This window comes from Neopsephotus bourkii, unplaced genomic scaffold (genome assembly GCF_033783945.1).
Source record: "Neopsephotus bourkii isolate Nb327-2 ecotype Australia unplaced genomic scaffold, CSIRO-AGI_Nbou_v1 NB_372, whole genome shotgun sequence".
In the NCBI taxonomy this organism is placed as follows: Eukaryota; Metazoa; Chordata; class Aves; order Psittaciformes; family Psittacidae; genus Neopsephotus; species Neopsephotus bourkii.
In genome coordinates, this window is record NW_026900878.1 from 503,157 (window position 1) to 516,812 (window position 13,656).

General features: G+C 39.0%; 1 protein-coding gene across 7 annotated transcripts in view; it reads right to left on the reverse strand.

Moving 5' to 3' along the window:
* SYNE3 (spectrin repeat containing nuclear envelope family member 3) overlaps window positions 1-13,656 on the reverse strand; it is a 59,883-nt gene that overhangs the window by 7,143 nt on the left and 39,084 nt on the right. For 4 of the 7 annotated variants that reach the window (XM_061348881.1, XM_061348882.1, XM_061348878.1 and 1 more), the window contains exons 8-17: window positions 12,339-12,486; window positions 11,387-11,569; window positions 10,989-11,111; window positions 9,914-10,048; window positions 8,763-8,924; window positions 7,862-8,025; window positions 6,685-6,811; window positions 6,356-6,511; window positions 5,517-5,666; window positions 4,279-4,317 (exon numbers count right to left, since the gene is read on the reverse strand). In XM_061348881.1, coding sequence (XP_061204865.1) covers window positions 4,279-4,317; window positions 5,517-5,666; window positions 6,356-6,511; window positions 6,685-6,811; window positions 7,862-8,025; window positions 8,763-8,924; window positions 9,914-10,048; window positions 10,989-11,111; window positions 11,387-11,569; window positions 12,339-12,486 — 1,387 coding nt within the window. The other 3 variants (XM_061348884.1, XM_061348879.1, XM_061348885.1) reach the window with 3 other exon arrangements.

A 13,656-nucleotide genomic window follows, 5' to 3' on the forward strand; every position in this document is an offset into this window, starting at 1 on the left:
GCCAAGGTTGAACTTTCCTTACTCACTATACATAATTTGAGTGTTATTTGCATTTTGTTTAAATAATTTTAAAAGTAAGCCATCACATTTTTAAGACTAATACATATACAATCTGGGCTATTGACTACAAGATTTTTTCCTACCATGCTTTTACAGTAGTGTTAAAAGCATTTTTCAAGTATATACCGGAAATTGGTTTCATTCTGCTATTGTCAGCAAATACCTCTCATTACCTTTCAGTTAGGAGGTAAGGCTATATCTGCTGAGAAAATAATTCTAAGGTATCTCCTTGGTGAAAATCTGCAAATACTTCACAACATCGTAGGCATCTTTTCAACAAAGAAAGCAGGGACTATCAACCACATTACCTAGCTAATACCACATTAACAGAAAGTAAGAACCAGGCATCCTGGGAAGCAAGAGGTCATCTTCATCTTGCACCAGCACCGCTGTAGAGAAAGAGCGTTGCCAAGGTGCAGAAGTGGCAGAACCAGATAAAAGACAAACAAAGAGTCCCTGTTTTCTACCATTTGGGAAATCTCTAATGTGGATTGGTAAGTAACATGAAACCTACAGAAATAAGAGCAGACAGGCAGCAAGCAGTCTCACAGGTGCAGCAATATGAAAGGAAGCTCATGGGCCAGCTGGAGAAAGAAGGGCAAAATACTGTCTGGCATATGACCAGTGAGTCAGAGTTAAGAAGAGGCAGTCAGGCTATTTCAGCTTTTTATTTTTTTATTTCCCCAAGTTTTCTTTCTGCTGAGCAAGTAAGTCTGTTTGCTCATACTTAATGGCAAGATGTCATTCTTTCTGTGTTTGGGCCATGGCATAATTCCTAAAGCAGGTAGGCACAGGCTTATAGGCACAATGATGAAAAGCGCATGGAGAAATAATCTATCAACAAATGAGATATTGAAAACTGAGGAAAAGATACTTTTTTAATGGGTCTTTTTCATCTTACTGAGAAGATTGCAAGTGGCTAACACCCAGCAGGACTTCAGGAAAACAAATGGGCCACATACTTTTAATAGAGAGGCACCACAAACACAGGCATGTACACACAATGCTATGCATTTCTGTAATGTGAATTTCTGCCATGAAGAATTCCTGTCATATCTGCACTTGGGAAGAGCAGAACACATTATTGTTTTTTTCCTGGCAAGCTGTGGCAGCTCTTGCTTTGCACAGTTTCCTGAATGACTCCATTAATTTGACAGACTCCAGATCAATGGTGTCTCTGAGTAAGATTAAATTACGTGTTCCTTCTCTCTGTGTGTTATAGGATATTACTCTTAGCAGAATCTGAAATGAAGCAATTAGCTGACCATTGATGTAATGAATCCTAATTATTTTGTTTGTACAAACAATAAAGCCAGAATCATTTGTTTAGCAAGGAAGTATAATTACTCTGAGCACTCAAGAAAATAAATCAGTGTTACCTAGACCTGTAAATAATGAATCTTTGACTTCCTATTTATAATAAGAATGCTCATGGATTCAGGTAGCTGGGAGCCAACCTTTGAAAGTAACATTTATCATAGTTATTATTTTGTTAATTATGTTCTTGGGTGTGCTAGGTGCCCTGAATAAATATCCGTCTACACTGCACTGTCACTGGCACCTGCTAAAAATTCACTGCAGCCACTGCAATTTCCTGCAACTGTTTTTTGTCAATCAACAAGAAGTTGCTCACATCACAATCATTAGCCTGTATTGCTTCTAAGAGCACCAGTGGCTAGGGGCATGTCCTCAGCAAAGGATGAATGATCAGAAAAAAAGCACATTACTATACATGGAGCAAGCTCTCCTCTGTCCAACATTTAGCCATGCAGGCTAGAAATGGAATAAAACTGGAAGGCAATTGACTGAGACTGGCCACAGCTGGGTCTTCCCCTTCTCCATGTTGATCTGCTGCTGCTGCAAAACCTTCACAGCTCTAACAGGAAACAAGCAGAGTCACTGGGGACCTCGTGCTGCAGAAAGCTGAGATAAGTCCAAAATGATGTGTGACTCTGCAACCTCTGCTAAATTTGTGTGACCCAAAAGCAGGAGGGAGCTGACAAAGTAAGAGATCCCACTGCATGTGAACTGACTGCAAGTTGCAACTACAGTGATGCAGCCCCCAACCATGTGTACTTTCTGCAGATATTAACTCCTGATATCACCCATTCTCTCAGGGTAGCCGGTTTCCTTCACCATGGTTTTGAAAGGAGATTCAAAACATACAAAAAATATTTTTGCCTAATCTTTCTTTCATTTCTGGCTGCACTTCAGGTGTTAAATATAAACTTAAAAATGAACCGCAAAGCCACAAATTCTGCAGCTGATTTGCTTTTCCTCTTCTCTCAGCCTGAACAGTGAACACTATTTTCTGGTTCTCTTAAGTGGTGATCTATGATCTTATGACCATACACACTCACATCCTGATAAACCCCTTAGCCTGAATGAAAAAAAAAAGACACCTCTGCTTATAGCACTTGGATTCTCATTGTCGTGACACTTAAATACAGAATGAATGTTTCAAGCAAAATCACCCTGAAGCAAGCAAGGTGTAAGTTACTGTAATGTGTACTGGCTGAAGGGAAACTGAAAATCACTTGCTGGTACAATAGGAGCTGCTTCCATCACGCTTACAAGGTATTTCAGTTCATTCCCACCCCAAGCTGTTTCTCTTTGTTTATGTTCACTAGCTATTAAAAACTCACAGAACACTTTTTGTGTGTGTGTGTGCTCTTGCTGTAGACCTAATTGTCGAGAGGTTGCTGCTTGCCATTATGTTATTCCAGTATCCTCGAAAATTAACGGAAGACTTCAGTCTCTTTCAAAGAAGAAGGAATAAATACCACCTGCCCCAAGGCAGTAGGCCAGATGAATTAAAAAATGGTATCTAAATGTGCAGTGGAGATGTGCTTCTGCCTTAAGCTTCTCTAATATTTTCCCTACAAACAACCTGACCCAACCAAATCATAGGAAAGCAGAGAACTCGGTCTTCTGGACTATCCTTATTCTAGGGAAAAGCAGCACTACTAAATGTTTGGCAGCCTCTACACCAATTAGTAAATGTCATATTGTTTTTCCAGCCTGAAAAATTCTGGTAACCTTAGTGGATGACCACCAGTGGTACCAAACAATTAATGCTGAGCCAGACAAGAAAGAATATAAACTCTCTGTGTGTTTTCAGGAAGGCAGAACTGCTGCCAAAACAATTCAGTGAATGTGAAAACTACCTGAAATTGGTCAGTATTTCATGGGGAAAAATATTCAAGATGCTATTCCACATTTGAGTACCAGAGGAATATCTCACTGAAATAAGGGAAGTCTGATTTCTGGCCATACTACAAGTACGCTGTGCTGCATCCTTTAAATATCGGTCTCTTCTAAAGAGATGTTGCAACAGGAAAAACCAAGGGTTTGATTTAGCTTAAGATGATTAAGTGATTATATTCCTGCAACACATTATTCACCCAATCTACTTCGTGTTGGGTAAATAATGCCTTATCCTATTCCTCCTGAAAACAAATGGAAAGCAAGATGAGAGTACAAAGTAGAAGCTAATAGTATCTATAAACAAAACAAATAATGACAGAGAGAAAAGACTCAGTTCAGCACTGCTCAGGTCAACAGTAAACTTACTGACATTATAAAAATGGAATCAGAAAAGCTGCTTGGGTTTAATAAGAAACTGGCAGCATTTTGTTTTTTTTAAGCTTCTCTTTATCATCTCCTGTACTGTATCTGTTTCTTATATCATCACTTTCAAAAGAAAATCCTTCACAGGAGGAGTTCTGCTGCTTATAAGTATTTAGTCTAATAACATTAGACAAATCTTTTGACTCTTTCTGGTTTTCTGCATTAGAAGGTGGGCTGAATGATCCAACACAATTTTTTCAGAAGTATCTGAAGAATCAGAAGTCCCATTTTCAAAATTCTTTTAGGCACTTGACCCCTAAATCCTTTAGAAGCAGACTTGGGCTGTTCCTTAGTCTCTTCTGAAAAATTAATTAAGTTCATATAGCATATCGATGTAGAAAAACAGAGTTCCCCTACTCTCGCAGGAGATGGGTATTTAACTTCTATAGCTACAGTAAGCATAGCTCAAGCGTTAAAATGGTGTAATATGTTTCCATTTAAAATATGGGGGAAATAAATTCCTTCTTTAACAGAGGCACTTAGCAAGCAAATTAATCTCAAGAAATTTTAGAAAAGTTTTAAGTTAAACTAATTTTCTGCAAGATGCCTAATAAAACATTTTAGCTTAACGATAGGAAACTGTCATACCTTTCTGAATCTGTCTGGTTCTTCAGAAGTTCCAGGACTCTGTTTAAAAAAAAAAGAGAAAGAAAGAGAAAAACAAAAGCAGCATGAACTTAAGATCCCAGTGGAGCCTATAAATGAGTATTCACCTCACATGGGATGTTTCTTTAAAATTCATGGTCATCTGGATAGGGTGAACCAGCAGGAAAAGTTTTTTTGGTTTGTTTTTTTCTTTTTTTTTTCTTTTTTTCTTCTTCTTCTTCTTCTTTTTTTTTTTTTTTTAACGAGCTTTTTAACACACATTAGGCAAAAAAGCTGATGTTTTCAGGTTCGTGCCCATTTGAATCACATGAGCAGTTCTACCAGCAATAGCTTTGCCTTTACTGACACCTATTGACTATATTTATGCTTACACAAGGTTTTGGTCAACAAAGCAAAACGCATTACAATCAACTGCAAACAGTTCTTCAATATGCTCCTTATTAAGAGAGGTCATGCTTATCTTCACATACACTTTCAAGGATTTGTATTCTAAATAAGCTTTGGATTTGAAGACAAGGTTTCCCAAAGCAGAAAATTTTCAAGTATGTTGAATTTTAGGTGCCTGAGTTCTGATACCTTCCAAAGCACTTGCATACTGAAAGTACCAAATGCATACCTGTAAAATCTAAACCTCAAGATTATGGTATCTTGAAGTTTAACACGTAGGCAAGTACTTAATTACATATGTTTACACTAAGAACAAGGAAATTATCTTTAACATGCCCTGGAATATCTTTTATATGGGGATGAATTCTGCCACACTTAGCATGCCTTGTACACAACTCAGTAACTTCTTTTAACCATTTGGTTCTTGCATTAAAATACCTATTCTTTATTTCATGTCAAATCCTTGGCCCATAAAGACAGTCAAATCCTTGGCCCATAAAGACATTTTCAAAAAGGACTAGGTCCTTCTGTGCATAGTTACTTTCTGAGTCAGTTCAGTTAGTGGCTATTCTGATCACTCTGTCTTCCAGCGGGTGATAAAAATGAACAGTGAATATATTCTTACTGCAGGAACCATTAAATAAAAATTATAATTTGGTGGAGAATGCTATAGCTATATTTGTTCTGTCTTTGATGGCATTTACTAAAAAGGGTTTTAATTATGCAGACACAGACACAGACACGCATACTCTTAAATTATGACTAACAGCATGAAGCAACCTAAAAGGGCAATGGCAAAGATCAGCAACTGTGAACTGAGCGCTGTAGCCTACCAGTGTACTCATGGACTCTTTCAGTATAGACTTGTAGAGCATCCACTGGTAACGGAGGTCCTCCAGATCTTCAGAATATTCAGTGACAGGCTGACTATGAAGAAGATCCTCAAAGAGACGCTGACCATCAGGCACATGAGACTGCAGCTCCTGCAGGCAAAGACAAGATCAGCAGAAACCCAGAATTCAAGAAGGCCCCACTTTTAAAATCTGGTATTCAAAAGAACAGTGGTACTAAATGAAACAACTGGGTACTCTGGAATAGTGCATTTATTGTTGTTATTAATTTTTTGGCCTGAAACAATATCAAAAGCTCCACTCCCCTGCAGGAAGTGGATTTGTGTTTGTTTAATTTCTTACAGCATCCATTATCATTGTATCTGGCTACACTCAACAAAAAGAGAACATGTGAGGCCAAATAGCAGACACTGATTTTGATCAGATTGTTTTAATGGACACCTTTTGCCATATCATGCTGGAAACGTCCAGTCCAACAACTAGATGTCAGGCTGCTCCCTTCCTACCACTCCAGCTCTAACAGATCTTTCTTACTAGAAGGGGTTAAATACTTGTCCTAAATTCCTGAGCTTCATCTACTCTAAAGTATCCTAAACCAAAATGTGTAGTGTTTGAGTTTTTGTTTGGTCTTTTGTCAGGTTTGGGGGTTTTTTTGGTGGTGGCAGGTTTTTTTTTTTGTCCTCCTTGTTTTGGAGGGGGAAGGGGAGTTTGTTGGGGTTTTTTTGTTGGTTTATTGATGGGATGTGTGATTTTTGGGTTTGTTTTAATTCTGAAAGAACTGCTTCCATCTTTGTCTCCATCTTAATTCCCTGAAAACTAACCTCCAGTTTGCTCTTGCGTGTTTTAATTTCCTCTGTGGAAGATGAAGCCACATCAAGAATTTTGGTCAGTTTCTTTTTTTCTCCTTGTAACCACTCTTCAAATTCGTGTAGAAGCTTCAAGTGGCTGCTTGTATGTTGCCCTTCTTTGATCCTCTCCTAGGTTACAGAAAAACAGAAACAAAAAAGCTCTTACTGTTACGTCAGATGTTTCCTCTGAAGGCCTGATTGCAAGATCTTAACCTCCAACACTGTACCCATAGTATCACATGAAGCCAATAAAATTGTTTTTGTGAAGCTGATATGAAGTCAGATATAGAGTCCCCTCTCACCTGCTTATGGTTGGGATCTACATCTGAATGATGGAACACAGGTCCAGACATCCATCTGCTGTCCACAAATTGTATTTTCTTCTTATTATCAATCACTGGTTTACTTAACTGCCACTTATTGAGAAGACTTGAAAACACAAAATGGAAGACACCAATGCGGTTAAACATAATGATGAGACATCACACTTTCACTGGGTCTATGGGGACATTTAAGGTGAAAATGTATTATTAATAGCACTATAACAAAGTTATTTCCAACGTATTTTTAACAAAGTAAGAACAAGACAGGAGTGTCTCAAAGCAGCACCAGTCCCCTTGTTCTGATATTTCCAAGTGTTTTGTTTTCTTTCATTCAGTGAAGTGAGGGAACAAAAATAATACAACCTTAACAATGTATCTTCACATCTCGTAACAACAGGCAGTACAATGAAGCCTTCCTCAATTTAGTCACTCCATTTTTATGTCTATTCTGACACTATGTATGAATATAATTACACATGTAGCACAGTATTAAATTTTAATACAGTAGCAGTTTGGCATTGCACAGTGAGGTCAAAATAAATTAAGCTCAATAAATATATTACATTTTATATAAAAAAAAAAATTTATTATATAAATATACAGAATCACAGAATCTATCAATATAAATATATAAATCTAAATCTAAATATATTTATTATAATAAATTTGCCAGGTAAGAGGATTTGAGCTCTGTTTAACCTCCTGCAGGTTTGAAAAAAGAACAAATCACAGTGCAGATACAGCCTCCTTGGAAATATCTCCAGATCAGACAGTTAGGAGAACAGGAAGGTGAGACAGAATAGCAGAAATCAACTGTCTATGTCCTATTTCCTCTGACACAAACTGGTAGTACCAGGGTTAGCCAGGTTTCAAGGAGGCACTGCCTACACCAAGCATGAAGTAAAGGCATCTTCATAGACTGCTCTGCCCCCTGGATTCTTTAAAATGGTTTTCTTAAGAGTAATGACTTCCAGTTTACAAAAAAATTAAATAAAATTTCATCTTGCTCCTAACATTCTAACATGGTTGCTCACTTTCACAGCACACAGCATAAAACATCAACTGTTCCTGGTCATATAGCAGCATACATATCTTACCAACATATCATCCTCATATCCCTTGAAGAGATATGAGGAAATGTCACATGAACACTTACTGAGTTTCCATCTTCTTCAGCAGTCTCCATGATTCCTCCAGCTGATCCAGCTCGGCCTGGACATGGGCAGTCTCCTCTGGGGAAGAATTCTCCATGACCAGTTTTCCAGAAGCTTTCACAAGGCACAGCTGGATCTCCTTATCTGGTAAGTCAGCTAGCCATCTCTGAAATGTACAGCCCTTACAGTTACTTCTAGGTATCCTGGGTAAAGCAGAGGCTATGTCAGACTGAAGGCCATGTTCAGTCCAGGACTATGCTGGTTCTGTTGGCACTAGCTAGAACATACCTAGTAGGGAAAAAAAATATGCTGTGGATTCTTGCAAAGAGCCAACATAGGTCAAAGAGCTGATGGCAAAACTGCCAATGCACCCCTTCAGTAGCCTTCCCATGAAATATCTTGTGTGTCCCTTGTGAAGGAAAAAGCTGCGAGCTGAAGTAACCCGTCAGAGTGAATTGAGCATGCAAAATAGCTTCTTCCTGTGTGGCAGTATCAGCTGTGCAATGGCTCAGTTCAATACAGTATAGTGTTAGCTAACAGGGTAATAACGTTCAAGGTATCGATGAGTGCATACAGGCCAAGGTAGGTATTCTCCCAAGAGATCACCCTGGCAGAAGAGCTCCCTTTAAAACCACCTATCCTTTGATAACGCTTTATCCATCTCAACAGTTCTTAGCCATTTCTCATCATTCTTGTTTTTACCTAGCTACACCATCCCACAGCACAGTGTGAGGGATGTAGAGGTAGGCAAAGCAGGAAGGCGGCAGTAAACAACAGTCATTGCAGGAGGAACAAGCCACCATTGCTCCCCCCAGCCAGGAAATCCTCACCAGAAAAACCCTGCCCTTAATGTCTGAATGCTCCAAGGTGAATAATTAACGTCTTACACCATGTTGTTCTCACCTTAAGGTCTGCCACCTGACCCTCAGTGTTCTGGTCTCCTTCAGCACCCTGGTAGGGCTCAATCATCTCCGTCATTAGTTTGATCCACTGCTGAAGGTCAAAGAGTTTGTCTTGATATGCACAGTGCTTCTGAATGCGCTCTTCACTCTGTTGTATCATCATCTACAAACAGTAAAAATTTGCCAATAACTGAACAGACAAAAAAAACCAACAACCCAGTTTCATTACTGGATCTAATATGTAACTACTGACAGAGAATTTCATGAGCAAGAAGGGAAAAACAAAAACAAACTGATCCGTTAATGAGACACAGAAAATTTTGTCCTTTAACATCAGTGGCATAGAAAACACCTACAAGAGCCTGCAGGCCTGAATTCAGCCACATGGGGCAGGGTGGGCATTAAGCACTAAAATAGCTCCCTTTTCAGCTGAAACAGAAAAAAGATTATGTTTGGGTTTTTTAATACTCCAGTCAATATTAAATATAACTTATACTTTCAGAATCAGAAATTTCCTGAATCAGAAGTTACTGCACAGAATTTTTTTGCAAAAGTCCAGTTCAGCAATAAATAGGATTACTGAAATTGAAACTAGAATTTCACAGTGTGTATTAGGGTAACACTTTATCATACGTATTTCCATGGTGATTTTATAAGCTGTTCTTCTGAGACTACTTTGGAATGGACTGTCCTTTTATAGCTATGTCTATAAACTACAAAATACTTCAGGTCAAAACTAGTACTTGCACAACTGCAACACTGTTCTTAACTTTTAGGTCACGAAACTATAAAAACCAAACAGTTTGGTATAAAACCACTCTCTAGGAATCTGTGAATAAGCCAAGCACCTCCATAAGGTCTTTAGATCAGAAATCCCAGGCCCACTCCAGATATGATTTATATAGATGTAAGATTTATATATATAATAAGAACTGTGTGGATGGTATCCTGTCCCAAAGGCAATCACATTACAGATATTCAGAGAATCCTGGAAGAGTTATCAATGTCTGAATTCAACAGTACCTTCTTCTTTTAAATGAAAATATCTGTCACTCAAAGGATATAACCTCATATGCTTACAGATTTTTAAATATTTTTAAATAGTGGCAACTGAAAACTCCTCAGGCCATGAAAACCTCTGCCTTATGTTACCTTCAGTGCTATCTTCAGGGCCTGAGAGTCAGACGAAAGTTGGTTCATTTCATGCTTGTGGGTGGTATTTGACTGAACAAGCTTCTCTACCTCCTCCATTTGTGCCACAAGCTCTGCCAAGTCATCCTGGATCATCTGCAGCGGAAGATTCCATATGGGTGATATGCCAGGTATGGTATGAACTTTCACAAAATGTATAATAAAAGGTAGTTTCATTTGACAGTATGAAAACAAAAAAAAAAAACCCAGTAATAATCACTGTCATTAATAAAACTTACTATTTGGTGCCCAGGAGTAAATGTTTCCAAAAGAAATGGTTGGATGTCCTTCCAACATTACCAATTGATAACAAAGAAGGTAAGTTGCTGGAAAGCCACCAGAGGAGACAAGAGTATAACCAGCTAAGTACTACTAAGAGCTATGGTGATAACACCTCTGTGGTCACCACAGGTGAAGTAGCACCATACAGCTGGATCACCATAGCTCACCAGGCCAAAAGGGAAGAGTAGCATCCCTTCTCTCTTCCCCTCCTGTTCTTCTCTCCCTTCTCCCACCTATGTAGTCCCACCACATGCCTTGAATAGGCTCTATTGCACATTGGACCCTTTGCTGAATCGGTTCAAAACACTAAGCAAGCAGAAAATTAGAATCTTTTTTTCCCCTTATCTTGGCCAGCCCAATCAGCCTCTGGAGTAAACCCAGCATATGTCAAAGCTGTGGAGGTAAAGAGCAGGAAGGGGAAGGAACGCAGAAAGAGGTAGGACAATGGAAACTCCCTGCTTTTGAAGGAAGTTAGATTGGTTCAGGTTATCTTTGCAATTTCACTCCCAGTGGGAAGTATCAGGATACAAATTATTTTACCAATCAAACTAGCCCAGAAAGGTGTGGGACCAACAGCTTCCAGCTGCTTGCTCCTTTCTGCAAGCCCAATTTGCCAATTCTTCAGCTGCAATGCTTCAATTTCATTCAAATGAAATAGAGAAGACAAGATATGAGTTCCTAATGCTAATAAAATATGAACAAACAGGACCACAATTAACTGAGGATATCACAGTCAAGCATTACTGTAATGTACCTGAAGTCTCTGGAGTTGTGTCTTTTTACCCAGGAGGTCAGGTTTCAGTTCCTTCTCTAGATCCAACTTAGCTCTAATGGCAGATAATTTCTTCTGCAAAGGTGCGAAACCAGCATCAAAGTGCTTATGTTGAGATAGCAAATTGTAGATGGAGAAAGAAGAAAAAAGATACAGCATTCAACATATATCCTTTGGCATTACCTTTTGTCAATGTCCACTTCATACTCAGAACAAACACCAAGCTACACTATTAACAGACCACAGAATTATTTGAATATTTGATCAACCTAGAAAAATGGACTCAGCACATCTGGTTAGTACTAAATTTATATTGATGTAACTGGCTGAGTAAAAGATTGATCATTGTCACAAGACTATATATGGGTTTTAAAGCTCACCTGGATTGTCCTCTTGCTCTGCATCAGACTTTCATGTATAATTTCTCTCTTCTTTGAAGCTTCAGCTACTTCTTGCAGGAAAGTCTTTGCTTTTTCCTCACCAAGGACATTGTTTAGCAAATCCGTCTTCAGCTGTAATATCATGAACTTCTCTTTGAAGCGGGAGCTTTCAGCTAGAGCAGCCTAAGGAGAAAGATTCTTCCAGTGAAATCATACCAAAAACATTAAAAATCATACAACTATATTATTCTCACACAAGTCACACAACCAAAGCAGTACGACACAGTTGGGTAAAAAACAGCATGCTGGGCCAACAAGGGGTAACAGAAGGTACCTGGACAGTGCCCAGTTAAAGGAAAAGTCTTCCTGATAATGTTAGAAGCACCAGGGCTGCATCCATTTTGTGAACAGAAATAGAGGAAAGCTGTACTATGGAAAGAGTTGTCTGTGCAGAGGAGAGGCCTAAACAACCAACAGAAAGGACAGCTTGAATGCTTATCCCAAGGATAAACTCCATCCCTGTTCACAGACACATTTATTCTGGAGATCACAGGGATGACAAAGTAACAAAAGCACCTTGCTAGGTACATGCAGAAATCATGCATTATAATCCCATGAATGTATTACTACACAGCTCTTGACAGAGGTCACAGATTTCCCTTCCAGGGAGATCTGGGCTAATGCTAAACAATATTATCATAATTGTTAAAGGTATCTAGCACTTCAATTCAGCCTATTCAGTTGACAACTCCAGTTAACTAAAGGGACGAAAGTAAGGCATTCTGCTACAGCTAGAGCTAAGTATTGACTTCCATTCTTTTGGGGCTCCTGCCATACTGGAAAGGCCCTTCCAGCTGCTTCTGTCCAGCAGCTGTATGCAGGCAGCTGCTGGCAGAGCTTGGACAAACACAAACCAAGAATCAGTTTCTGAATTTAATGACAGGTTTGCTACCTCAATGCGAGCCAGTGCTGGCTCTGGAGTCTCCAGGAGCATTTGGACTGATGGCTTCCACCGTTCAAAGTCTAGCAGGGGATTTTGGAAGAGTCTTCTCAGTTCAGTTTCTGTATCAGTGCTCATTTTAGATGTCTTGCCTCTAACACTGCAAGGGGAAAGTGACAGCCGAGAGAAGGATTACAGAGAAATCCAAGTCCAAACACTGTATTCATCAAGGCATGAATTAACACAATGCTCATGTGCAAACTGTATCCGATACAAAAGCCTCAGTCTTTTTTATTGTCTGAGCCTGGTGTTGCGTACTGACAGGTGCTAAGTCAGAGACATACAACAAAACTTTATTTAGACACATTTGTCTCTTGTGCAACTGTGTATCAGGAATTACTTTGCCTTTCTAGCAGCCAGCAGTCTCCCCTCATGTGATCTTTCTTGGCTGCTTGTCATCACCCGCATGATTAAACAAATCATACTATCAGAGTGGCCTCACTGACTGATGGGAGGAACAAGCCAAGAGGGTCTAGAATTTAACTTAGTTGACTGCATTGTTTTACATATTATCTTTATTCCTTCACAAAATTACATTAAGAAATCTTTGCTCACCCTATGATACCTACAAAAAGAGTAAAATATATACTTTTTTCAGATACAATTTTTTTAAATTTTGCTGGACCAGTAGTACTTATATTAATATATTATGGGTGATTCTGATAAAAAGCTTTGTATTTGTGTATATATATATATATATATGTTTACACATGCATGCACAGCTACGTGTGCATAAATGTTGGGAAAAAAAATGAAAAAAAAAAATCAGTGCACATTCACTAAACATCTAAGCTTCTCCTATAAAGGCTTATCCAAATTACAGCTGAGTAACAAGGCCTAGCAGTGGCACACCCCATGCAGCTGCCTCCTTTTTTTTTCTCAGCTTTCCTGACTTCCCAGTTTACAGAATCCTATTTGATATGGCAGAATGCAATCCAAACTGTATGCTCACATGGGAACAGTATCATGCAGATTCACAAAACAGGCTGGCAAGAGCAATGCCAATCAAGATTAATTCTGCCTTTCTATAAAATCAAACCCAATAATCTTACCTGTGTCAGTGGGACGTCATGGAGGTAAACAAAGGCAAGCTTGCAGAGGCCAAAAGCTCCACAAATAGAAAGTTCTAACATTACATGTTCTTTGCTATTTGCTCTGCTGCCCCTGAGAGGCTCAGCGTGAAGCTGCCAGGCTTCGCAAAGAAGCTTTAGAGGAGCTGGCAAAAGAGCAGCTGCCATTTCCTACTCAGAGGCAAGTCCTCTGCCTTCTC